Source organism: Erpetoichthys calabaricus, chromosome 2, assembly GCF_900747795.2.
Source record: "Erpetoichthys calabaricus chromosome 2, fErpCal1.3, whole genome shotgun sequence".
Taxonomy (NCBI): Eukaryota; Metazoa; Chordata; class Cladistia; order Polypteriformes; family Polypteridae; genus Erpetoichthys; species Erpetoichthys calabaricus.
The window spans coordinates 36,188,580-36,214,205 of record NC_041395.2 but is presented as its reverse complement, the minus strand read 5'-3'; the positions used below and the strand labels follow the sequence as shown (position 1 = coordinate 36,214,205).

Sequence of the window (25,626 nt, the reverse complement as noted above, 5' to 3'; positions counted from 1 at the left end):
TTTTAAAGAAGTTGTTTGGTGGTGGTTTTGAATGATTTGAAACAAAATGAGTGTCACTACAAAAGATGCACAAGACTGCAGAGAGTGAAGCAAAAAGATTTGGTGGAAAAATTATCATAAAATTGGTGACTTTGATAATGATGATGAAAAAGTCACATATTCAGTTAAATTAGTCATCATTTTGAATGTAATAGAGAAAGAAGACTGAAAATGATAATTCACCACTGAATCAGTGGATAACTAATAACAAGTAAACTTTATATAGAGCAGGGTTTCTCAACCTTTAAGTATTTGCGACCCGAGTTTTCATAACAGTTTTAATCGCGCCCCCCTAACGTTTTTTTTGAAAGGAGCCCACTAATACCAATTTGTCCTTTTTTAATTAATGATATATCATAGATGCATATTTTATTATATCTACTTAACTTTTATCAACATTTATCTAACTCTATATTTATTTTTCTAGTATCAGAATGTAGTTTACGTTAATTTGTTTTGGTTTCAATAGATGTATTTTTCATATTTTTGATTCTTGTTTTCTTTTTTTCACAACTTCGCGCCCCCCTAGGGGGGCCCGCCCCACAGACTGAGAACCACTGATATAGAGTGCCATTTCTACAGTGAACACCAATCATATTTTTTTTAAATTAGGCCTCTCAAATATTAAGAGAATTTTATCAGGGTCTTCCACATGAAAATCATACAATAACCTGCAAATTTAACATTTTTATTGTAACACCTTAGATATTAGGCCACACGACCAGTAACTTATAATGACAGTGCTAAGTAAGTGTTGAAGGATTATTATGAGAGAACAAAAGGACCAGGAGATGTTATCAAAGTCAGGGACAAAAATGGGTCAAAACTGGAAGATTAAAAAATAACCAGGAATCACATGGAATGGCATTAACCCAAAGTCATCGGCAAAAGTGAGAGTTAAAAAGCCGAAAAACAAGCCTATTGCAAGGGCCTATGTGGAAAATAGGCTGTCTATTCTACACAAAGTGAGACGTTGTTAGCACCAAGGGATGACACTGTGCAAATTAATAATGTAACAATCATGATGTCACAAACACAATGGTGAGGTCGCTCAACATTAGTCAATTATGTTATGCAAATAAAAAATAAAATGGATCAAAATTTAAGTTAGATATCAAAAACTGCATGTACATTTCAATAAAACTACAAGATAAACAAAAATGTCTGTTGTCTGTTATTAGAGACAGCAGCAGTCTAAAGCAGCACAACATGCTGTTACATTCATTTTACATTACGTTCAGTTTCTAAAAGTGAAAGCCTTATCTATAAGATTTTGAACAATGACCTGAAAAAAGAAAAAATGTATATAAATAAAGAGCAGCATGGTGGTTAGAACCGCAGTCTCGGAAGAAAATCTCCATGTGTCTGTGTAAAGGTTTCTCTAGATACCCAGTTTTCTCTCACTTTCCAATGAGGTTTGATTTAGTTTACTTAATAACTCTAAATTGTCTCTAATTTGGATGTGAACATGTGAGGTACCTATGGACCGGTGCCTCCTTATCCAGGGTTGGTTTTCCTGTTCTTCACTCGATGTTGCCAGGATAGGCTTCACCTACTCCCAACTGTACAGTGGAATCAAGAAGACAAGAGGAAATCATTCCATAACTAATTTGTCCCATCATCCAGCTGCTTTTTTAAAAGCTGCAAAAAGTTTTATTTCAACTATATGACTACGTACTTTGTACCATAGTTTAATGACTCTCTGTGTTTCCAGGCTTGAATGCACTACCCTCTTAATTTCCACTTGTAAGAATGGTTCATAATTGCTCCATTGCCAAGTTGTTTACCTGCCATGGAAAAGTCATCTTAGATAAAGGAGTACTGGAATCATCAGATAGAAGGTTCCTTTCATCAGATTTGCTGTCCCAGCTCCAACTTACCTGCAGAATGGCCAAAAGTAGGGAGGCAGCTTTTTGGCTGAGGCTCTCATGGCTCTGACTATGTCTGGCTTGTCTGACTCCTTTTCTACAATCTGGCAGTGGTTCTACATTTAACTGCTTGACAGACATTATGTTTTTCATTTATGTTAATTACTTTCTACTTTTTTATTGATGTATTTTAACAAATCTGTATCCTCATATGTGACAGTTCTGTATTTAGTTAGTGGTATAATCAGCTCTTGCATTTTCCCTTGAGAGTTGTCATGTCACTCTGCACCTGCACTTGGTGAGAATCCCTGTGCAATAACAGAGTAGTTTGTACTGTTGTATTATATTTCTGAGGTGTGCCATTATAGATTGGGCATCTAGCTCTAAGAAGGGGATTGTGTGTTGTATTTACCCCATTTTTTGACAGCCATGTAAGCCTCAACCTACCTGGAAGGGGGTCTCTCTCTGAATTACCTTTCCAAAGATTTCTTCCATTTTTTTTTTCTTGTTTTGAGCTTTTTCTTGTCTTCTTAGGGAGTCAAGGCAGGGGGATTTCAAAAAACAAAGCATGTTAAGGCACACTGAGGCTTTCCTTATGTGATTTGATGCTATACAAGAAATAAATGGATGTTGTTGTTGTAATAGAATTTTGCTGGATTAACTTTACCAATGCCTTGGAGCATACTGAGGACCTTGATAAAGTTTACTACATGCCTGTCTTCGATAATGTAACAATGAACACATTTTATATGTATTGTGTATTTTAGTTTCTTTAATGGACTTTAATTTACAAGGCAGAATCTATTTTTGAGGTTGTTTAATCATTTCAATGTGATTTGGAAGATTTGTTTTCCCCATTGCTGTATATGGTGGGATGCATTACGTGCCTGCAACCGTTGCTTTGACTATATCATGGGATGTGACACTATAAATATGGTGATGATCACATTTCACATTATCCCTTGATAAAACTTGTTAAACTTTAAACTATACCATAGTTGTCTTCTATAACTAGTAGGCCCTAATGTCAGGTGTTGTTTTCATATTTTGATGTCCCTTTTGACCTCAATATCTGATTCACATTTTGTCCTGGTGCTTTGGTTGCGTGATTGTTTTTTTTTTTTTTGGCTCTGACCTAATTTTCCTTTCTGCGTATGATTTTTGTTTTGTGGTACCGTGTTACTTTCTTATCTCACAATGATCCTTTAACACCAGCTTGTGATCAAAGGTAAAAACTCTAATCCCACATTACACCTGTTTGTACTTTTCTGCAAAGCTTCTAGAGCTGATATGTCTTTTTTATTAGCGTGATGATGAAAGCTGCACAATGGATTAGTGATGCAGTCTGACTAGTGCATTGTAAGATGTACCTGCTCTTTCCTAAACATTTTTAATTATTAATTAATTTAACTAATTTAATTAGTTAAATTAACTTTTTTGTTAGCTTCTTTCTTGCGCCTATATTTTGCTTCAACAATGAGAATATTGAGTAAAGGTAAACCTCTAGGTCAAGGGTCCCCAACTCTCGTCCTTGAGAGCCCCAGTGGCTGCAGGTTTTCATTCTAACCCTTTTCTTAGATAATGACCTGTTTTCCTGCTAATTAACTCCTTTTCCTTTCATTTTAATTGACTTGTCTTTTAAGATTTCTTCCCCTGAATTTCTTCATCGTTCCTCTGAATTGCTTCATCTCTTTCCTTAAACAGAAATGAAATGTGAAGTGAGTGAGCCAACAGAAGACAAACTAAGTCAGGCCCTCAAACTCCAACCAATTTCACTACAACCAGTTGCTTAACTAGGCTCTGATTCTTGTCATTAATGAAACCCATTTTTTAATTCCATGGCTTGTTGCTGCTGTCAACGTACAATAGCAGACATTTTCAAAATTGTCAATGTTTTTCTTTACTTTTCTAAGAGCACTGTTACAATGTTTTGGGGACATGAGCAAATCAACATACTTGAGACCTCCATCCTTTTTATTTTCAGATATTGTATGATCGACACAGTTTGCTGGTCATGTTTTAGCTTATTTTGTGTGGCTGCTAATTAAGGAAAAAGAAACAACTATTGAGTCCAAGTCTTCAAGAACAAGTCAATTAAAATTAATTCAAAACAAGTTAGTTAGCAGCAAAAACAGGTCACTAATTAAGAAAAGGGTTAGAATGAAAACCTGCAGCCACTGGGGCCCTCCAGGACTGGAGTAGTGGACTCCTGCTCTAGGTTGTCCAAGGTTCCAAGTAAGTTACTTTCACTCATTCTTCTCTTCCTTCACGTTTTTAATGGGGACCTTATGTGATAATGCAGAATACAACAGAGTGGGTATGGGATAGATGGGAAACTAGTTGGGCAAGACTGTGACTATGTTTGACTTTGTCCTTGACTTCAGATTAAAGCTGACTGTGGAATCCTAGAGTTTTATTTTCTCCAAAGATGCTACTGACTTTAGGTTTCTGTTTTCTTATCCTCTGTAGTCTAACTGGCCATAGTTCAACAATAATGTCTTGTATTTATCTCAGATGTGAATGCATCAACTATGTGTACGTCTCTCATGTAACTATATTTGCTGAGTCATCAAAAAACCAGAGTCAAATTCCTTGTATGCAAATATACTTGGCCAATAAATTCTGATTCTGATGATGAACATTGTTGGGATCCATCTATATTAATAAATTTGAAACTACTTTGTTTTGTGGTGTCAAGTCAAATCAAGTCAAGTTGGGGAGCATGCATTGATACAGTGTGTTGCCGCACGCACTACACGACGAAACAGCTCGGGATCCCGGTTGGCAACCCCCACACAGACACGCGGTCCAGTCCCACCCTCCGGAAATGACCCTCTATCTTCCGCAGCCAGGTGTTATGTGGGCGACCCCTTGGCCTGGTCCAGCCACTCGTGTCCCCAACAATGAGGATCTTATGAGCTGGATCACCCTCGGGGAAACGCACCACATGGCTGTAGTGCCGTAACTGACGCTCCCTCACAATGCAGGTAATGTGCCTCATTCGAGACTCCATGAGCAACCGCTCATTCGACACATAGTCAAACCAATGGTACCCAAGGATTTTCCGGACAGACACAATACTAAAGGAGTCCAGTCTTCGTCTCAGGTCACTGGATAGTGTCCATGTCTCGCAACCATATAGCAAGACAGGAAGCACAAGGACTCTAAGGCGCCACACACCCCTTTCCAGCGACCTCATGACCCCCCCATGCTCTGTCGATCTGTCTACTGACTTCATAGGAAAAGTCACCAGAGACATGAATGTCACTGCCAAGGTAAGTAAACCTCTCGACAAGGTCGGCACTCTCTCCGCAGACAGATACACTGCTGATGGCCGTGTCCAAGAGGTCATTAAAGGCCTGGATCTTGGTTTTTATCCAGGACCCTCGCAAGCCCAGACACTCGGACTCCTTGCTCAGTCTCTCTTGCGCCCTGATCAGAGCCTCCAATGACTCCGCGAAGATCACAGCATCGTCAGCAAAGTCAAGATCTGTGAATCTTTCTTCATCAACAGATGACCCACAGCCACTGGACCCCACGACCTTGCTCAACACCCAGTCCATGCAAGTATTGAACAGAGTAGGAGCAGAACACACCCCTGACAAACCCAAGAATCAACTGGGAAAAACACAGAGGTTCTACCTCCACTCTGCACAGCACCTACAGTACCAGTGTATAGGCTGGCCATGATAACCAGCAACCTCAAGGTGATCCCGCGAACTTTTTTGCAGTGTTTGATTTAATCTATATTTTACGTGTGCACAGTATGTATTTTGTATTGTGCTATACAAAACGTAAATTGAACTGAAATGAAGTGAATTGAATATTGTATACAGTTTTCTCTTCCAGAATCTATAGCTTTCGGCTGTCATTAATGTAATTTATTTTTCAAAGTTCCAATAGCAATAGTAATAGGGTAAGGAAAAAAACGAAAGAAATTGTTGATTAAATTGGTCCTTCTTACTACGTGCATCTTATACCCAAACCCACATACACAGAGTAAATAATACAAGACATAAGAGAATGACCTTTCCCAGTGTTCCTGCTGTATGCAATGCCATTTATACGATTGGGACTGTAAGTCATTTTCTTTCCCACCAGACTTCTTTTTCTTACTACCTGTGGCTGATTTAGCCCACGGGACACCAGACAATGTCTGATGATAACTGCATTACTGCCATTAAGACAGTATTTAAGGTGCCATTATGAATTTGTTTTAATCAGTAGTTGAATATTTGTTAGTTTGACCAATCCAAGCATTTGTGAACAGACTATGCATTTTTTTATAAGCTCGTTGGATGATTTTTCTGTTTTTCCACTAATGTTCTTCAAATAATTATTTCCACTGACCTTAAGATACCCTTGTTTCAAATCCATTAATTTTACTACCCATTAGAGAGGTGCAATTCTCATGCTATTCAAAGAAAGAGACAGAGCTATTTGAACTGAGATCCCATTATGAGAAAGAACTGTTATTGGCTACCAATCCAATGGTCATCAGTTTGGTTGTAAACAGTGGCATAACAAATGATTAAAATTATAAAGTGCATACGTTGTGTGGTTGCTAGCAGTCACTTTGAAATGAGAGTCTGAACTAGAACTTGGGGACACAGATAAAAGTTGGTTAAAGGTTAACTGCACAAAGCTAGAAAGTTTTTCTTCATATATATACAATGTGGCACTTGGTGCCACGGCCCACTTGCCAAGTTGTTTTGCCTGCCTAAGGTAAAGTCATCCCTGAAGGAGGATCGCAGGAATCGTGAGAAAGAGGGGTCCTTTCATCGGATTGGCTGGCCCAACACTGTTTCAGCCGTGGAATGGCCAAATGGGGGAGGCAGCTTGATGGATGAGGTCTCCAGGAGTCTAAAATTACCCAAATCTTATTATGTGATATCATCTACTGTTAAATTCTGCTCCGTACTTCTAAAAAATTTTATTTATTTTTTATTGAGGATTTGTTCTGTTCTGTGTATTGTATTGTATTGACCCCCTTCTTTTGACACCCACTGCACACCCAACCTACCTGGAAAGGGGTCTCTCTTTGAACTGCCTTTCCCAAGGTTTCTTCCATTTTTCCCTACTAGGTTTTTTCTTGGAGTTTTTCCTTTTCTTCTTAGAGAGTCAAGGCTGGTGGGCTGTCAAGAGGCAGGGCCTGTTGATACCTGCAATATCTTCCTGTGAGTGCCTTGCATTTAAATGTAAGCCCCCGTTTCCCATGACTGTTCTCCTTATCTATCGACCTCCAAAACCCAACTCTGCCTTTATTCTGGAAATTACTGATCTTCTCACAACACTCTGTGCTACTTCTGCCAACATCACAATCTTAGGAGATATAAATATTCATGTAGACAATCCCACAGGTTATCTCACTGCTGATTTCCTTGAGCTGCTACATTCTCTCAACCTACAACAACATGTTGATGTTCCCACACATTCTAGGGGTCACACTCTTGACTTGGTCATTTCAAACTGTGCCCCAATCAGGAATCTACAGGTATTTGATCTTGGTATTTCAGACCACAAAGTTGTGTCATTGGAGCTGCCCTTTTTCTCCTCCCGTATCAAAACAAAACGACAGATCTATTTCCGAAATCTGAAGAATATCAATGTGGATGCCTTGGCCTTGGACCTTACATTTCTCTCCTCTGACTTTATCAGCTCCCTCTCTGTTGCTGACCTCGTGGATTTTTACAACCAGTCCCTGAGCAGTCTCCTGGACTTCCACGCCCCTTTAACATCTAGGTCCGTCTCATTCTCGTGCTCAGCACCTTGGTATACCGGCGAGCTGCGAAAAATGAAGGCGGCTGGGCGTGTCCTTAAGCGGCGGCTCAAGGCCTCTGGGCTGACTGTCCATAAACAGGCTTACAGAGAACACATGAGAGCATATGCAGAAGCTCTGAAGGTTGCACGGTCCAAGTTTTATTCCACCATCATCAGAAATGGCTCCAGGAACCCCAAAAAACTTTTTTCAACCATAAATCATCTTCTCAAACCTCCTTTACCTGCCCATTCTGAGACCACTGATGAGAGGTGCAACATGTATATCAACTTTTTTAAACAAAAAGTTGATAATATCCGTTTACACCTCTCTACCAAGGATATCTTGCCCTTCCCAACTGTTGACTCATTGTCTGAGACCGTCCATCCTCTTTGCTCTTTCTCTGTTGCCACACGGGAAGAGGTGGAGGATGTCATCAGGAAAATGAAACCGTCTACTAGTTCCCTGGACCCTTTCCCCTCACCCTTGCTGAGGGCCAACATTTCTGCCATCTCTCCACTTATCACCAGGATAATAAATCAGTCCCTCCTGGCTGGCCATATTCCTTCTGCACTAAAAACTGCTGTCATCAGACCTCTACTGAAAAAATCCACCTTGGATCCTGAAGTTCTCTCCAATTATAGGCCCATCTCCAATCTTCCATTTCTCTCCAAAGTTCTGGAAAAAATAGTTGCAGCACAACTTCATGATCATCTCAAACTGAACAATCTGTTTGAAAAGTTTCAGTCTGGTTTTCGCCCTGGCCATAGCACCGAAACAGCCCTGGTCAGGGTCACCAATGATCTTCTGATGACGGCAGATACTGGTTCACCTTCACTACTTATCCTCCTTGACCTGACAGCTGCTTTTGACACAATAGACCATAACATCCTTCTTCACCGCCTGCAATATACTATTGGACTCTCAGGAAATGTTCTAAATTGGTTTACATCATACCTGACTGGCAGAACTGAGCATGTCGCCCTTGGCAGCGCAAAGTCCCACACCCACAACGTCACCTGTGGTGTTCCACAGGGCTCTGTGCTGGGCCCTATCCTTTTTACTATCTACATGCTCCCCCTTGGAACTGTCATTGGCAGACATGGTTTATCGTTCCATTGCTATGCCGATGACACTCAGCTTTACCTCAGGACTACTCCCACCTCCTCTACTGCTCCTCTGCCAACATCTACATTGTCTACCTGCCTGGAGGAGATAGAGGCATGGATGAGGCTCAATTTTCTTTAGTTGAACAGATCCAAAACAGAAGCCATCTTAGTTGGTACATCACATCATCTTCGCTCTTCTACCATCACCAGTATTACTTTCTCTGGCCAAAATATTCCTCTTTCCACATCTGTTACTAATTTGGGTGTTAGAATGGACTCCCAACTTACTTTTGACACCCACATCAAATATCTCTGTAAGTCATCTTTTTTCCATCTCAAGAACATCGCCAAACTTCGCCCATTACTCACCCTGGCAGATGCAGAGAAGCTCGTCCATGCCTTTGTCTCTTCCAGGCTGGATTACTGTAATGTGCTCCTCATTGGGATTCCTGGCAAGAGTATCCAGAGACTCCAGTATATTCAGAACAGCGCTGCCAGGATCCTGATGAGGGTGCGAAAGCATGATCACATCACCCCAATCCTGAAAACCCTTCACTGGCACCCTGTTTCATTCAGAATAGAGTACAAGGTCTCCCTTCTTACCCATCAGTGCATTTATGGACATGCCCCTCTTTATCTACAGGAACTCCTTACCCCCCATAACTCCTTACGTTCCCTCCGCTCTGTACTCACTAACACTCTTCAAGTCCCCAGAACTAAGCTCAGCAGCATGGGTGACAGGGCATTTTCATCTGTAGCGCCGAGGCTGTGGAATGCCCTCGCTGATTACCTGAGAGCCCCACAGTCGACTGAGGCCTTTAAGCGAAACCTAAAAACTCATCTTTTTAGAAAGTCATTTTGTTAAAGTATTTTATAGACTCTTCTGTTCTTTTTTTTTTATTTTATTATTCTATTTTTACTCTGTAGCACTTTGGGATTGCTAAAATATAAAGTGCAATATAAATAAAATTTATTATTATTATTATTATTATTGCGGCACTTCCTGTTTGATTTTGAGCTATACAAAAATAAACTGTATTGTATATACTGTATAAGGATAAATCTATGGAACAAGTCATCAGGTAGTGTAATAAATGGGAGTCCTTGTGGACCTTCAAATCTCGATGGGGAGTAATTATTAACACTGGTTTGAATGACCACTTGTCATTGGCTGGACTGAAAGAAGAGAGAGCAAGAAAAAATTGAAAATGTTGTATTTATTTAATGCAAAGTATGGATTTAACAACACACAGAATTGAATTCCAGTCCTGTAATGTTGCCTCATGAAATCTCATTATGTGGTGATTCTGAATTTCCTATATATGCTAGGGAAGATAAGGAGAGCTTTACAAGCATCAAACTTGATAAAGCACGTCCATTACATACACACCAGCTGTGTAAGCCCGTGCTGTAAAAAGCCTGGGGTCCTAGAAACTATTGAAATCATCAGAAAAAAAACTGAAATGTAGACATGTCAAGTAATTGAAAGGAACTACTCTGGGTATCACCTCGTAGTAGGTTTTATTTTGCAAATGTGCTTGCATAGCTAGTGTATTAGTGGTGGGAGGAAAAGTAAAAAGGGCTAGCGTTTTGCCAATGTGCTTGTCTCGCTTGTGTATTAGCAGCTAAGTGAGTTTCTGTTTCCTCGGAGATGGAGCCCTTACCCCGACTACACCTCTCACATCCGGGTCAGACAGACAGACACACACACTTCCACACATAGATGATTATATATAAGATGTGTCACAACTTTTGTTGTATCCATTTCAATCTTTCCATGCACAGAAGCTATGTATAAGTTAAGGATTTGCTTTGTTTTTTTAGAGTGGTAGAACTTCTTCAGGGCAAATGAAGAGGGATGGTAAGATATAGTTGGAGTCACTCAACAGAAGGACCTCAACAGACTAGCAACCAAACTAGATGCCAAGACAAAGTCTATAGTCACAGACAAAACTGAGAACCTAAACTATTCCTTAAATTACATTGTTTGAAAGAACTGTTTTCTCTCTCCATTTAGTCCATATTTTATATGTCTACAATCGCTGTGCATGTAGCTCTTCCTTAAAAAAGATGGCTGCAGTGACATTTTGTGCTTCACAATACACCCATCTATCTTGGGCAAATGGGTAACATATCAGCAAATGAGGCAAAACAACAAAAATACATGAACAACTAAGAAAAAGTAAAGGTGAAACATTTCACTTTTCTCGTTGTATTTCTGTTGTTCATCAATCCTATGTCTGTGTTTCAAGATATATGACACGGGATCACATATCACAGCAAACTGAGTCAGGAGATAAAAAGTTTAGATGGGCAGGTTCATGAAAGAGACAAGTTAAGTCCTGGGTAAGAGTTAGTAAACAAGAAATGCAAAACACCAAACACCGTAATCACGAACAATTGTTGTTTGTAGCAAATATTATGAATAATGACTCATTTTATTGTACTCAACTTGGAAAACTCATCATTATTTGTGAGACAACCCAAAGCTTGGACATAAATCAAAAGATGTTGCCATCTGTTAAAGAGAAAGTAAGACAATGTCACAGGTCAAAAACATATATGACTAGTAATGGTGATTGTTACTATAAGCTATATGGTGGCACCCATTAAACCAATTCATAAAATGGTGCCAACCACAAAAGAAGTACTCAAATAATTATAGAAAACATTCATTTAAAGAGGCAATGAAATGATCACCATCACTGTAATAACACAAAAAAGATAACAATAAAAAAATTGCATATTTACCTAAAAACAAAAACAAAAAAATAATTAAATCATAAATGCCAAAGGACATAAAGGCACAAATACATGTATGCCATTACATCAGCAGTTGGCAAGTGGTCAACTCAAGAAAGAGAGTCTGGCCGGAGTAAATGAGGGACGTGAAGTAATGTACAGTACATCATCCTGTAAAGCCAAAAATGTTCAAACTCAGAGTGGCTGCAGATATTTTGCTTATATTTATTCTTTGCTTAACATTTTCTGCTAATATTTAATTATGCATCTTGGTCTAGTTAGTATTATTTTTGGTTGGTGGAGGCAGAAGCACAGTGTCTTGTCCATAACTAGGACTGGCACCGGGGAAAAATCTGTAGTGGTGGTGTCTAAAATTCTGAGGGGAGTTGCGATACTTTGCTTGAAATGGAGCCATTGGAACTACCCAAGTGAAACATTATTTTGACTTCATTTGACTTTACTTGACTTTATTTTCACTTTCAGTCTCATAACCACAATTAATATTCCATTCTAAACTGTAGCATAATAAATTAGTCAGAATCTTTCTTTAATTAGTTCATACTTCATTATGCTATTAATAACCTCTGATCAAGCAAAGTATAATATGGTTGTATCCTTGGACATAATGGAACAACCTAAGGTCTGGTGGAGGAAAGGCTTACATAGAGACACAAGACAAAGTTAAGGGCCCGTAGTAAGGACTCTTTAAAATGCTCATTTGTGAGGGAATCTGGACTAACTCCCTCTGTTGATCTTGGAAGATGCATAGTTAAGTATCTAAACCTCCTTGGAGAAATTACTGTCTTCATAAGGTCTTCGTACCTTTTTTTATTTGTTTCCAGTCCAACCTACTGTGCTGTTCAGTGCAGTTGTTACAGTTCAGGTTGTTTATACTTTTTTTATAACCTTCAGGTACATTTTTGGAAAAAAAACATTTCAAGCCTGACCTGAGGATTTCAAAATTATTTATCATAGTAGTTTATATTATTATTATTATTATTATTATTATTATTATTATTATTATTTTTATTTTGCCTTCTCATAGTGGCATTTTTTAATAGCAGTTCTGGAGAGGCACTGTTTTTGATGTCATAGCTGTGAAGGTATAAAGGTCAGTCATTTTAAAAAATCCAAATTTAATGGAAAACCTTAGCCCCAGGAACATCCATCCATCCATCCATCCATTGTCTCCCGCTTATCCGAGGTCGGGTCGCGGGGGCAGCAGCTTGAGCAGAGATGCCCAGACTTCCCTCTCCCCGGCCACTTCTTCTAGCTCTTCCGGGAGAATCCCAAGGCGTTCCCAGGCCAGTCGAGAGACATAGTCCCTCCAGCGTGTCCTGGGTCTTCCCCGGGGCCTCCTCCCGGTTAGACGTGCCCGGAACACCTCACCAGGGAGGCGTCCAGGAGGCATCCTGATCAGATGCCCGAGCCACCTCATCTGACTCCTCTCGATGCGGAGGAGCAGCGGCTCTACTCTGAGCCCCTCCCGGATGACTGAGCTTCTCACCCTATCTTTAAGGGAAAGCCCAGACACCCTGCGGAGGAAACTCATTTCAGCCGCTTGTATTCGCGATCTCGTTCTTTCGGTCACTACCCATAGCTCATGACCATAGGTGAGGGTAGGAACATAGATCGACTGGTAAATTGAGAGCTTCGCCTTGCGGCTCAGCTCCTTTTTCACCACGACAGACCAATGCAGAGCCCGCATTACTGCGGATGCCGCACCGATTCGCCTGTCGATCTCACGCTTCATTCTTCCCTCACTCGTGAACAAGACCCCGAGATACTTGAACTCCTCCACTTGGGGCAGGATCTCGCTACCAACCCTGAGAGGGCACTCCACCCTTTTCCGGCAGAGGACCATGGTCTCGGATTTGGAGGTGCTGATTCTCATCCCAGCCGCTTCACACTCGGCTGCGAACCGATCTAGAGAGAGCTGAAGATCACGGCCTGATGAAGCAAACAGGACAACATCATCTGCAAAAAGCAGTGACCCAATCCTGAGCCCACCAAACCGGACCCCCTCAACGCCCTGGCTGCGCCTAGAAATTCTGTCCATAAAAGTTATGAACAGAATCGGTGACAAAGGGCAGCCCTGGCGGAGTCCAACTCTCACTGGAAACGGGTTCAAGTTACTGCCGGCAATGCGGACCAGGCTCTGGCACCGATCGTACAGGGACCGAACAGCCCTTATCAGGGGGGCCGGTACCCCATACTCTCGGAGTACCCCCCACAGGATTCCCCGAGGGACACGGTCGAATGCCTTTTCCAAGTCCACAAAACACATGTAGACTGGTTGGGCAAACTCCCATGCACCCTCCAGGACACTGATAAGGGTATAGAGCTGGTCCACTGTTCCGCGACCAGGACGAAAACCACACTGTTCCTCCTGAATCCGAGGCTCGACTATCCGACGGACCCTCCTCTCCAGGACCCCTGAATAGACTTTTCCAGGGAGGCTGAGGAGTGTGATCCCTCTGTAGTTGGAACACACCCTCCGATCCCCCTTCTTAAAGAGGGGGACTACCACCCCGGTCTGCCAATCCAGAGGCACTGTCCCTGATGTCCATGCGATGTTGCAGAGGCGTGTCAACCAAGACAGTCCTACAACATCCAGAGCCTTGAGGAACTCCGGGCGTATCTCATCCACCCCCGGGGCCCTGCCACCAAGGAGTTTTTTGACCACCTCGGTGACCTCAGTCCCAGAGATGGGGGAGCCCACCTCTGAGTCCCCAGGCTCTGCTTCCTCATTGGAAGGCATGTTAATGGGATTGAGGAGGTCTTCAAAGTACTCCCCCCACCGACCCACAATGTCCCGAGTCGAGGTCAGCAGCGCACCATCCCCACCATATACAGTGTTGACACTGCACTGCTTCCCCTTCCTGAAACACCGGATGGTGGACCAGAATCTCCTCAAAGCCGTCCAAAAGTCGTTCTCCATGGCCTCCCCAAACTCCTCCCACGCCCGAGTTTTTGCTTCAGCAACCACCAAAGCCGCATTCCGCTTGGCCTGCCGGTACCTATCAGCTGCCTCCAGGGTCCCACAGGACAAAAGGGTCCTGTAGGACTCCTTCTTCAGCTTGACGGCATCCCTCACCGCCGGTGTCCACCAACGGGTTCGGGGATTGCCGCCACGACAGGTACCGACCACCTTACGGCCACAGCTCCGGTCAGCTGCCTCAACAATAGAGGCACGGAACATGGCCCATTCGGACTCAATGTCCCCCACCTCCCTCGGGATGTGGTCGAAGTTCTGCCGGAGGTGGAAGTTGAAGCTACTTCTGACAGGGGGCTCTGCCAGACGTTCCCAGCAGACCCTCACAACACGTTTGGGCCTACCACGCCTGACCGGCATCCTCCCCCACCATCGAAGCCAACTCACCACCAGGTGGTGATCAGTTGACAGCTCCGCCCCTCTCTTCACCCGAGTGTCCAAGACATGTGGCCGCAAGTCTGACGACACGACCACAAAGTCGATCATCGAACTGAGGCCTAGGGTGTCCTGGTGCCAAGTGCACATATGAACACCCCTATGCTTGAACATAGTGTTTGTTATGGACAATCCGTGACGAGCACAGAAGTCCAATAACAAAACACCACTCTGTTTCAGATCGGGGGGGCCATTCCTCCCAATCACGCCCTTTCAGGTCTCACTGTCATTGCCCACGTGAGCATTGAAGTCTCCCAGCAGAACGAGGGAGTCCCCAGAAGGTATGCCCTCTAGCACCCCCTCCAGGGACTCCAAAAAGGGTGGGTACTCTGAACTGCTGTTCGGTGCATACGCACAAACAACAGTTAGGACCCGTCCCCCCACCCGAAGGCGAAGGGAGGCTACCCTCTCGTCCACCGGGGTAAACCCCAATGTACAGGCTCCAAGTCGGGGGGCAATAAGTATACCCACACCCGCTCGGCGCCTCTCACCGGGGGCAACTCCAGAGTGGTACAGAGTCCAGCCCCTCTCAAGGAGATTGGTTCCAGAGTCCAAGCTGTGCGTCGAGGTGAGTCCGACTATATCTAGCTGGAACCTCTCAACTTCGCACACTAGCTCAGGCTCCTTCCCCTTCAGAGAGGTGACATTCCACGTCCCAAGAGCCAGCTTCTGTAGCCGAGGATCGGACCGCCAAGGTCCCCGCCTTCGGCCACCACCCAACTCACACTGCACCCAACCTCCTTGGCCCCTCCCATAGGTGGTGAGCCCTTGGGAAGGGGGACCCACGTTGCCTCTTCGGGCTGTGCCCGGCCGAGCCCCATGGGTGCAGGCCCGGCCACCAGGCGCTCGCGATCGAGCCCCACCTCCAGGCCTGGCTCCAGAGTGGGGCCCCGGTGACCCGCGTCCGGGCAAGGGAAAACGCCGTCCAAAATTGTTTTTCATCATAGGAGGTTTTGTTTAACCGCACTTTGTCTCATCCCTCACCTAGGACCAGTTTGCCTTGGGTGGCCCTACCAGGGGCATAAAGCCCCGGACAACAGAGCTCCTAGGATCATTGGGACACGCAATGTTGATCTTTGATGGCTCATAATACCCTCAATTATGTGTAATTTAAGAATCAACTTTCTCACAGATGTTTCACCTAAAATTCCTTTGGAAATGTATAAGACATGAGATACAACTCAGGTAAAAGGAGTCAAAATTGACAATTGAGTTTGTAAAGCATATTACACTTTGTGAGATCTCTTTAAGTCCAAGAGTTCCTATTTCTTTACTTATTATTGGACTGTTACCTTTATCTAAGGTGACTTACAACATCTGAGATACAACTGCCTACATGTATTTTATTTATTTTTTCTTTTCAATTGGAGCACGGGCAGATGAAGTGAAATGGTCATGGTCACACAGGTGTCAGTAGTGGGATTTGATTCTACAACCTCAGGGTTTGCAGCCTAAGGTCTTAACCACTATGCCACATTGCCTGCCTTTTTTTCTTGAGTGAGTATGATCTAATCGGAGCACAGCAATATACATTAGAGCAATTAATAGTAATATTCAGAAGCAAGGACTACAGTATTGCAATTATGGTCAAGTGTTTTATTACCACAATCAATTGTCCATACATTTCAGCAGATATTACTGAGCACATCCTTTCAAACTACAAAAAAAAAATGTTGACACAAAATCTGAGCCTGTTGTGTGACTTTGCTGAGAGATACATGTGACAAATATTGAAGTATTTTTTCTAAGGAGAAAAAATCCGAGAAGCATTAGAAAAAACAAAGTGCCCCCATTTTATTTCTTTCTGATCTCATTGTTGTCTCAGAGAAACAAAAAAGATATCAAGGAGGTCTCTTGTTTGATTTTTCACTTGTAAGGGTAAAGACTAGTGTGCATGGATTTGTTAGTTTTGATTTTATGGATATCAACCTTTTGAACTTCCTTCCAAATAGTTTGGTAAAGGAATGATTGATTATTGGGGAACAATCTTTGCATACTTTTTGACTATATCTCTTCTCCTAAAATACCGCCTAGTGTTTGCTTTTTTTAGGCACTCCTTTTATACTGTTTTTAGCATCCTTGTTCCTGCCTTCTTGCAGTTTCTCACCTGTCTTTTTCCCTCACAGATTGGACTTTCTACGGTATTTCTAAATGTTAATCTATATATATATATAAGTCAATGTATGCGTATGTGTATGTATGTATATTCCAGCATCACTTCCGAATGGCTGGAATGATTTTCATGAAACTTGGTACACATGTTTCTCATTGGCTGACTAAAAATATTTTACAGTGAAATCAACCCTAGCCCACCCCCTTCTCGCTGGGTATTTCAGCTAGTGCTATATAAATGTGAAATATCCACAACTATTGTGAACTGAAGCTCACAGTACAATATAGACTCAACAAAAATATGCTTGACTCTTGGAATAATGAACTGACTACTATTAGATGATCTAATGTTAGGACTTGGAATGTAGGTCCAGGCACTCCAAAATATAGAAAGAAGCAACATTTTTTAAAGCTTTATACACAATTAGTTGTATTTTAAAGTTGAGTAACCAATATAATGACACTAAAACTGGTGAGATGTGCTCAGATGTTCATTTTCTGGTTAAGATTCTTGCTGCTGCAGTCTGAACTAACTGTAGCTGATTGATGCTTTTCTCAGGTGGACCTGTTAGGAGTGTTTTACAGTAAAAACGAAAGCATGAATTAATTTCTCAGCATCTTGCAATATTATGAGAGGTCTAACTTTTTCAATGTCCTTAAAATGAAGAATGCAGTCCTAGTAATCTGGTTAACATGGGAATTAAAGCTTAGGTCAGAGCCCATGATTTCAGCCAAATTCCTTACTTCTGCATTGGCTTTTAATGCTAAGGGATCAATACCCTCATTATCTCCATTTTTGACAACCGCTAAGATTTCTGTTTTTTCCTTAATTAGTTTGAGAAAGTTACTAATCCTCTATTTGGAAATACTAGTAAGACATTGGATCAGAAAGCTCAGAGCGTCAGAGTCATCATGTTCTACAGATAGGTGAAGCTGCATGTCATCCGCACAGCTATGGCAGTTCACATTATATTTTTTTTTTGAAGCCGCGGACCCGCTATACCGCATACCTCCCCCGTTAAGCACCAGCTGCATGGGAAGGTTCTATGCCACTACCAACCCAGTGCAACTGGCAGCCCAGGTCTGCGGCTCAGCTACACTACCACTGCATTAAAACCACCAATAAATAATAAAAGCACTAAAACAATCCCACACTAAAAACAACCCAAGCTCCCTCCTGTAAAAACAGGACATTAAAAGACTAAGAACTTTTAAAAGACAATAAAATAAGCAATAAATAAATGTCTCTTAAAAAAGCTTAGTCCTTTAAAAATGTCCTCCTCCAGCTTGGGTCCGTGGGTTAATTAGGGTCCAATTCACCCGTCACCAATCCATCTGGCTCATTGGTCTCCTGCTCTTTGGTACCCACTGCCAGCTCATCCCACCACTGCCACCAAATTGTGACGATGCCAGTCCCCTGCAGACTCCCTTTTTTTTTTGAAGCCACGGACCCTCTATTCCACAGTATACTGCATGCAATATCATGAATCCCTGAACTACAATCACTACAACTAACAAAGAATTTTCTACCTGTTAAATAAGACTGAAACCAATTTAAGACACTTAGGTCTAGTGGAACAACAACAGATGTGTAGCCTCCGTCCACATTAAGTCATTAACTATGTTCAGCAGTGCAGTTTCTATATTATAATTTGTTCTAAAACCTGTGTGAAGCTTATCAAGAATAGAAAGGTTATTTAAATAGTCATTTAATTGCAGAAAGGCGGCTTTTTCTGGAATTTTGCTTAAAAATGCATGTTAGAAATAGATCTACAGTTGTGATGTACAGAGCAGTCAAGATTATTTTTCTTGAGCAGGGGTTTACCTAGTGTAGTCTTTAGACCAGGGGTCCCCAACTCCGGTCCTAGAGGGCCCCCATGCCAGCAGGTTTTCATTCTAACCCTTTTCTTAGTTAATGACTTGTTTTGCTGATAGTTAACTCCTTTTCCTTCCATTTTAATTGACTTGTTTTTTAAGATTTGTTCCCCAGAATTTCTTCATCGTTTCTCTGAATTGCTTTATTTCTTTCCTTAAACGGCACCCAAACAGAAATGAAATGTGAAGTGAGTGAGCCAACAGAAGACAAACTAAGTCAGGGCCTCAAACTCCATCCAATTTCAATCCAATCAGTTGATTAATTAGGCTCGATTCTTGTCGTTAATTAAAGCCGTTCTTTAATTCTATGGCTTGTTGCTGCTCTCGTTGTGCAATAGCAGACATTTCTGAAATTGTTGATTTTCTCTTTTCTAAGAGCCCTGGTAAAATGTTTTGTGGACCTGAGCAGATCAGCATTCCTGAGACCTTCACCTTTCTTTATTTTTGTATGATGGACACAGTTTGCTGGTCATATTTTGGTTCATTTTGTATCTCATTATTGTTTGACTGTTAATTAAGGAAAAAGAAACAATTAAGAGGTCAAATAAAATTAATTCAAAAGAAGTTAATTAGCATCAAAAACAGATCTCTAATTAAGAAAAGGGTGAGAATGAAAGGGGAGTGGAGTTGGGGACCCCCGCTTTAGACAAAAGACCCCTGTATCTAATGATGAGTTCACTATGTCATTTACACTATCAATTCACATATCTGAGACTTCTTTAAATAAGCCTGTAGGGACTGGGTCAAGAACACGTGTAAGATTTTAGTTGAGACAAGTGGAAGGTTTTAGTTGAAAGCAAAACTATGAAAGCTTCAGTTTTTATACCTTCTTGCAGTTGTTTATATATGGGCTTGACCTGGAGTTGAACTGGAAGTATGAAAGCTTACATTATACAATAACTGTAAGCTTTTATTTCTAAAACTGTCTAGTAATTTATTCAGTTTCCTCCCACATTCTAGAGGCATAATAAAAACTCTTAACTGTCTCAGAATGAGTGGTGGTGGTTATGGTGGTATGAGTCTGAAGTACCATTTAAGCTGTGCTTTAAGAATATGCTTGAAGTGATGTTGTGATAGATGAACAAAATGTGTAAAATAGATGAATTGATGGATTGGTATCAATTCCTAAACACACACTACCAACAGCAAGGTCTTCTGCAATAACCCTAGAACTACTGTTCTTGTATTTCATCTTTGACTGGTTCTCTTAAAATGTCCAAGACTAGCCCCAGCAATGCTGCCTACAGAAGCTTCTGGAAGGCTTAATTTCTCAAGTACAGAACAACTCTTTATACCTGAATTCTTGCTGGCCTAGAACTTTTCTCTAGTCCTCTAGGTGGCATTTTCCCCTGGGTAAGCCTTGGACAATTAAATACTTAGAACGAGCTATGTTGTGTTAATCAGTGTGTTATCTATTCTTCTACAGATTCTTCAAAGAGTGAATCCAGCTGGAATGAATTTATCGATATCTTCGAATGACACTAAAATACCTGCCCCTGCTGGGCTCAGCACCTCCCATATTGTTGGCATTTTTATCCTCGTCTCTGCCTTTGTACTGGGCTTTCCTGGCAACTTGTTTGTGGCATGGACTATCATTTTCCGCATCTCTAAACGATCCATCACCTGTCTCCTGGTCCTGAACCTTGCTTTAGCTGATGCCTTTGTACTTCTCACTGCTCCCCTTTTCCTACGATATTTAGCAGGTGGCCAAGGCTGGGAATTTGGAAATACTGTATGCAAAATCACACATTACGTGTGTTGTGTCAATATGTATGCCTCTATCTTTCTCATTTGCGTTATGAGCCTAGATCGCTACGTGGCAGTGTTCTGGCCTTTTGCGTCACACCATTTAAGGACAAGGAAATCCCTGGTGAAGATACTACTTGTATTGTGGGTACTGGCATTGCTTTTTTCCATTCCAATGCCGTTTTACCGCAGGTAAGATATCTCATTGATAAGCTGAAATTAATAGACTATTTTAAGAATCTGCAAAATATTAGTTATTTTTATTTTATGTAGTATCAAAAAGTAAAGGTATTCTTGTCTTCATATGCTTTAGACATAACAAACATGAGGCTGTCAATCTGAAAAATTGGATTGGCACCATAAGACAAAGTGAGAACTCTTATAATTTATACTAAGTCCTGGGCTTAAATTTATTTTAATTTTATTTAAATTTATTTACCCTTGGGATTAATAAAGTATCTATCTATCTATCTATCTATCTATCTATCTATCTATCTATCTATCTATCTATCTATCTATCTATCTATCTATCTATCTATCTATCTATCTATCTATCTATCTATCTGTCTGTCTGTCTGTCTGTCTATCTATCTATCTATCTATCTATCTATCTATCTATCTATCTATCTATCTATCTATCTATCTATCTATCTATCTAGATTGCTGCCTAACAGCTTCAGAGTTCTGGATTTTAAGCCAAGTCTAATAATATTCTATGTGCAGTTTAAATATTGTCTTTGAATGTTTTTTTCTTAAGCCAATGCCACATTATTCAACTTCTAGTTATGGGGTAGTTCATATTTGTCAACCACCTTTCTTGGGAGCACTAGAAACAAGTTAGGGACTCTGTATGGTACAGCAATCCATCACACGACACACTTACTTACTCTTGCCTTCTTATACCGAGCAATTCTGGTATTTAAAATCAACATGACTTTTTAGAAAAAAAATAAACTTGGACAGAAAATCAAAACCTTTAACATACAATTTGTTTAAAAATCAATCTCAAGCTAATGTTTGTTGCATTTGTTCATACAGAATTATATACTGTAGGCTACAATACATATAACACACATACATATCCATTAACTACAGACCGTGGCTCACATGTGAAATCAGACATTTACTGAAGGGACAAGGAAATGTTTTTCAAACTTTGATATAGACAAATACAAGAAAGGCAAATATGACCTCAGAAAAGCAGTTTTATTTGCTAAACATCAATACTGGAAAAAACTATGGACTAAGTATAGCAGCTATAAAGATTGCTGCAAGATTTGCCAGAGTTTAGAGATGTTTAAATATTACAAAGTGAAGCTTAATCCAGTTTCATCTACCGTATATACTTGCGAATAAGTTCTTCCACGGATAAGCCAGGACTTGATTTTACCGTATAATTTCCGGTATTTTATAATGTTGGTCGTATAAGTTGAATGCGGAAAACTCACGCTATTGGTCCAAGTGATTATGATATGCTAACGCCCACCTGAGAGAGCTAACCACGGAGCACATGGCCTTTTTTTTCTATGTATTGTGCCTACGTGACCACGCGGTAATACCCAAACTATTCCGAAGCGATGTTTGCACTGTTTTTGTGTCCTCACACCCTCATACACCTTTAGTGTAAAAACATCCCTTATCTACGATGGAGCGTTCGATCAGAAGAAAATATAAAGCTGGTTTTAAATTAAACGTTGTTGAAGTGTCTGACAAACTGATACAAGATTGGAGGAGGCAAGAAGATGTAAAAAAAAAAAATTTAAGTGTCACATTTTTGAACAGGCGTATAATTCAGGGTATGACTTTATGATCGATTTTCAGGTTTCAAGACCCGACTTATACGTGACTATATACGGTATATTTTCTAAACCCAATGCCTTTTCCACCCCTTTGGTTGTGGTAACAAGCAACCTGCCCTTCAATTGTTGGCAGCAGTTCAATAAGTGTTCAGAAGTCTCTCTGCAAAGTGTTTGGTATGCAAAATAACATATATAATATTTGTTTTAGGGCGGCACGGTGGCGCAGTGGGTAGCGCTGCTGCCTCGCAGTTGGGAGATCTGGGGACCTGTGTTCGCTTCCTGGGTCCTCCCTGCGTGGAGTTTGCATGTTCTCCCCGTGTCTGCGTGGGTTTCTTCCGGGCGCTCCGGTTTCCTCCCACAGTCCAAAGACATGCAGGTTAGGTGGATTGGCGATTCTAAATTGGCCCTAGTGTGTGCTTGGTGTGTGGGTGTGTTTGTGTGTGTCCTGCGGTGGGTTGGCACCCTGCCCAGGATTGGTTCCCTGCCTTGTGCCCTGTTTGGCTGGGATTGGCTCCAGCAGACCCCCGTGACCCTGTGTTCGGATTCAGCGGGTTGGAAAATGGATGGATGGATATTTGTTTTGTTTATTTTAACTTGATAGATCTATTGTAGAATGGAAAATGAACTCTCTGTCCTATTTGAGCTACTATGATTAGACACTATCCTAAGCTTATATAGACTGTGAAAGGTTTTGAAAGGGAGAAAAGGAAGTTTTGGGGTCTCTATGGAGATCTGTGTTTAATAGTGACAATGCTGTGTAAAAATAAACACAAAACGATAGTAAACAGTCATTCTGGGATTATTTCTGCAATCTCCCTTTAAGTGCTGCAGGGGGCTGTCTGGGTATGGTAGATGCAGTCCGATAAATGAATGCTGACTTACGGTTATGTCATTTTATGTATATAATGGCAATCAGAGGGGGATGGACTTCTAGGACAGACTGGAAGTGATGTCACTGCTTTTCGGACTGCTGCTCCTCCTCCCTCCTAGGACTGGAAGAGAAAGAGATAGTAACTGCATGTCACCCAAAGCAGTCCCCCAGTTTACCTTCTGAGTAGAGCTTCCAACACACTCCTGCATGACAAGACATACATAAGTTAAACATATATAAAAATGCATAATTAAAACATTTACAGTAAATTCCACATGTTTAATAGTGTATGTGTGATACTTTAGATGTTAATGTGCTTATTGTTTCTTTTTTCTCTCTTTCTTCAGAGAATTGACATTGCCAAACATTAAAGTGAAACTGTGCCATTTCAGCCACGAAAATGATAGACATGAAGTGTTTCAGTATTTGATGGAATCCCTCACTGGTTTTATAATTCCTTTCAGTATAATTATTTTCTGTTACATCAATGTGTTCAGTAGACTGCGGAGAGCCATGTTTCAGAACAAAAACCAAAGCAGTCGCATCATTCTGCTGATCATTGCAGCCTTTGTGGTGTTTTGGATGCCCTACCACATTGTCAATATAATCCAGGTTGCTGGAAGGCTGAGCCAAGGTCAAATGAAGGAACAACTTCTTAAGGCTGCACGCACTGCTCGGCCAAATGTGACGGCATTTGCCTTCTTTAGCAGCAGTGTCAATCCAATGCTTTATGTGTTCGCTGGAAGCTCCTATATCCGGAGTGCAGGTCTCAACTTCATGACCAAATTGTTTGAAGGCACATACTCAGAAAGCAGTGGATCCAGGCGTTTCTCCAGGTCTACCCGGTCTACCCGCAGTGGCTCAACTGATGTTTCTTTTAGTAGAAAGCTTTCTGTGTTCCCAGTCAAGTTTGGAAAGCAAGATGAATATCAAGATAACATCAGTACAAAAGATGATGGTGTGCCAAATGAGAAGATCGTTGAACTGAAGACGCTCTGCACCTACGACAGTAAAGATATCGAAGAGAGTACTCGTTTTGATGGTTTGTATTTGTACATGTTATCATTTTTTGTTGCCTTAGAATTTTTAATTTTTTTAGACTTATTAACTCTTGTCTAGGGTATTGGAGACTGATCTTTTAGATTTTACTTTTGTTGTGTTTCTTCATTTTGTCACATTTTATCGTTATTTCACAATGTTTACTTTATAGGCATCACCATTCTTCTCTGTTTATAATGGCGTAGGCCTCTGTTTACATGTCCGACATTACAGTAGTAATGTGATCAGTGAGATCAGTGACACAGTACAATTAATCTTGTGTTATATATCTTTCTTTTGTTTCTATAAAACTCACAAAACCTTTAGAGTACATTTTATCTTTTGGATTAACCACATTCTGGCTAGGTTTTTCTGAGCTTTTGATTTTTGTTTCTTGTATTTGGATTAACAAAAACAATTTTCAGTCCTTCCTGTTTTAACCACTGTCTGTCCTCTAGCTAAATTTTCATCTCTTGGTCCTATTTACTCTGTTGCCTTCATTTAGAAAGGAAGCTATTGCACATCTCTCTATTATAAAAGAAAATCTTGAGACGAGACTATCGACAAGAGATTTTTTCAAGTCCTGTCCTCCTCTCAACCATTTCATGTTAACAACCCACGCCCACAGTTCTCTGACCTCTCATTCATATGAATGCTTTTGTTAGACACAGTTCCTGGACTCTCAACTCTTATAAATTTTTACGATCAAATTGGCAAATTAGTTAAATGTGTATCAATAGACTATGCTGAAACAGTTGGTGATGTGATGAAAACATCCTTACAATATCCCGTAGAATATCTACAACCGTTAACACCATCCGAATTACTGTTGAAAGAAGGATGTAATGTTATTGCATAATTTATGTATGAGTGATGGGCTATGCAATAGGGCAAGATTAGTTGTATTGAAAATTAGTTGAAAAATTCTGACATGTAAAATTTTAACAGGCGACAAGAAAGGTAATGTAGCACATCTTCTGCGGATAACATTAGACACCAAAGGAGATCTTGATATGCCATTTGTATCAAAACATTTACAGTTTCCCGTTACAATAGCTTTTGCTCTGTCAATTAACAAATCACAGGGACAAACAATTGAAAAAGAGAGAAAGAAACAATATTCATTCACAGGCAGTTATACGTTGCGCTGTCACGATGTAATTCCAAACACGGAATCAAAATTCAATGCAATATTGACGAAAAGTTAACTCCAAATATTGTTTTTACTGAAGTTTTACA

The 25,626-nt window shown here is 41.0% G+C and overlaps 1 protein-coding gene across 2 annotated transcripts in view; it reads left to right on the top strand.

Annotated features, from left to right (window-relative positions):
* LOC114645758 (leukotriene B4 receptor 1-like) overlaps positions 1–25,626 on the top strand; it is a 69,103-nt gene that overhangs the window by 29,567 nt on the left and 13,910 nt on the right. For both annotated transcript variants that reach the window (XM_028793587.2, XM_051923164.1), the window contains exons 2-3: positions 20,360–20,871; positions 23,697–24,391. In XM_028793587.2, coding sequence (XP_028649420.1) covers positions 20,387–20,871; positions 23,697–24,391 — 1,180 coding nt within the window. In that variant the 5' untranslated portion in view covers positions 20,360–20,386. The remainder of the gene's footprint in view (positions 1–20,359; positions 20,872–23,696; positions 24,392–25,626) is intronic.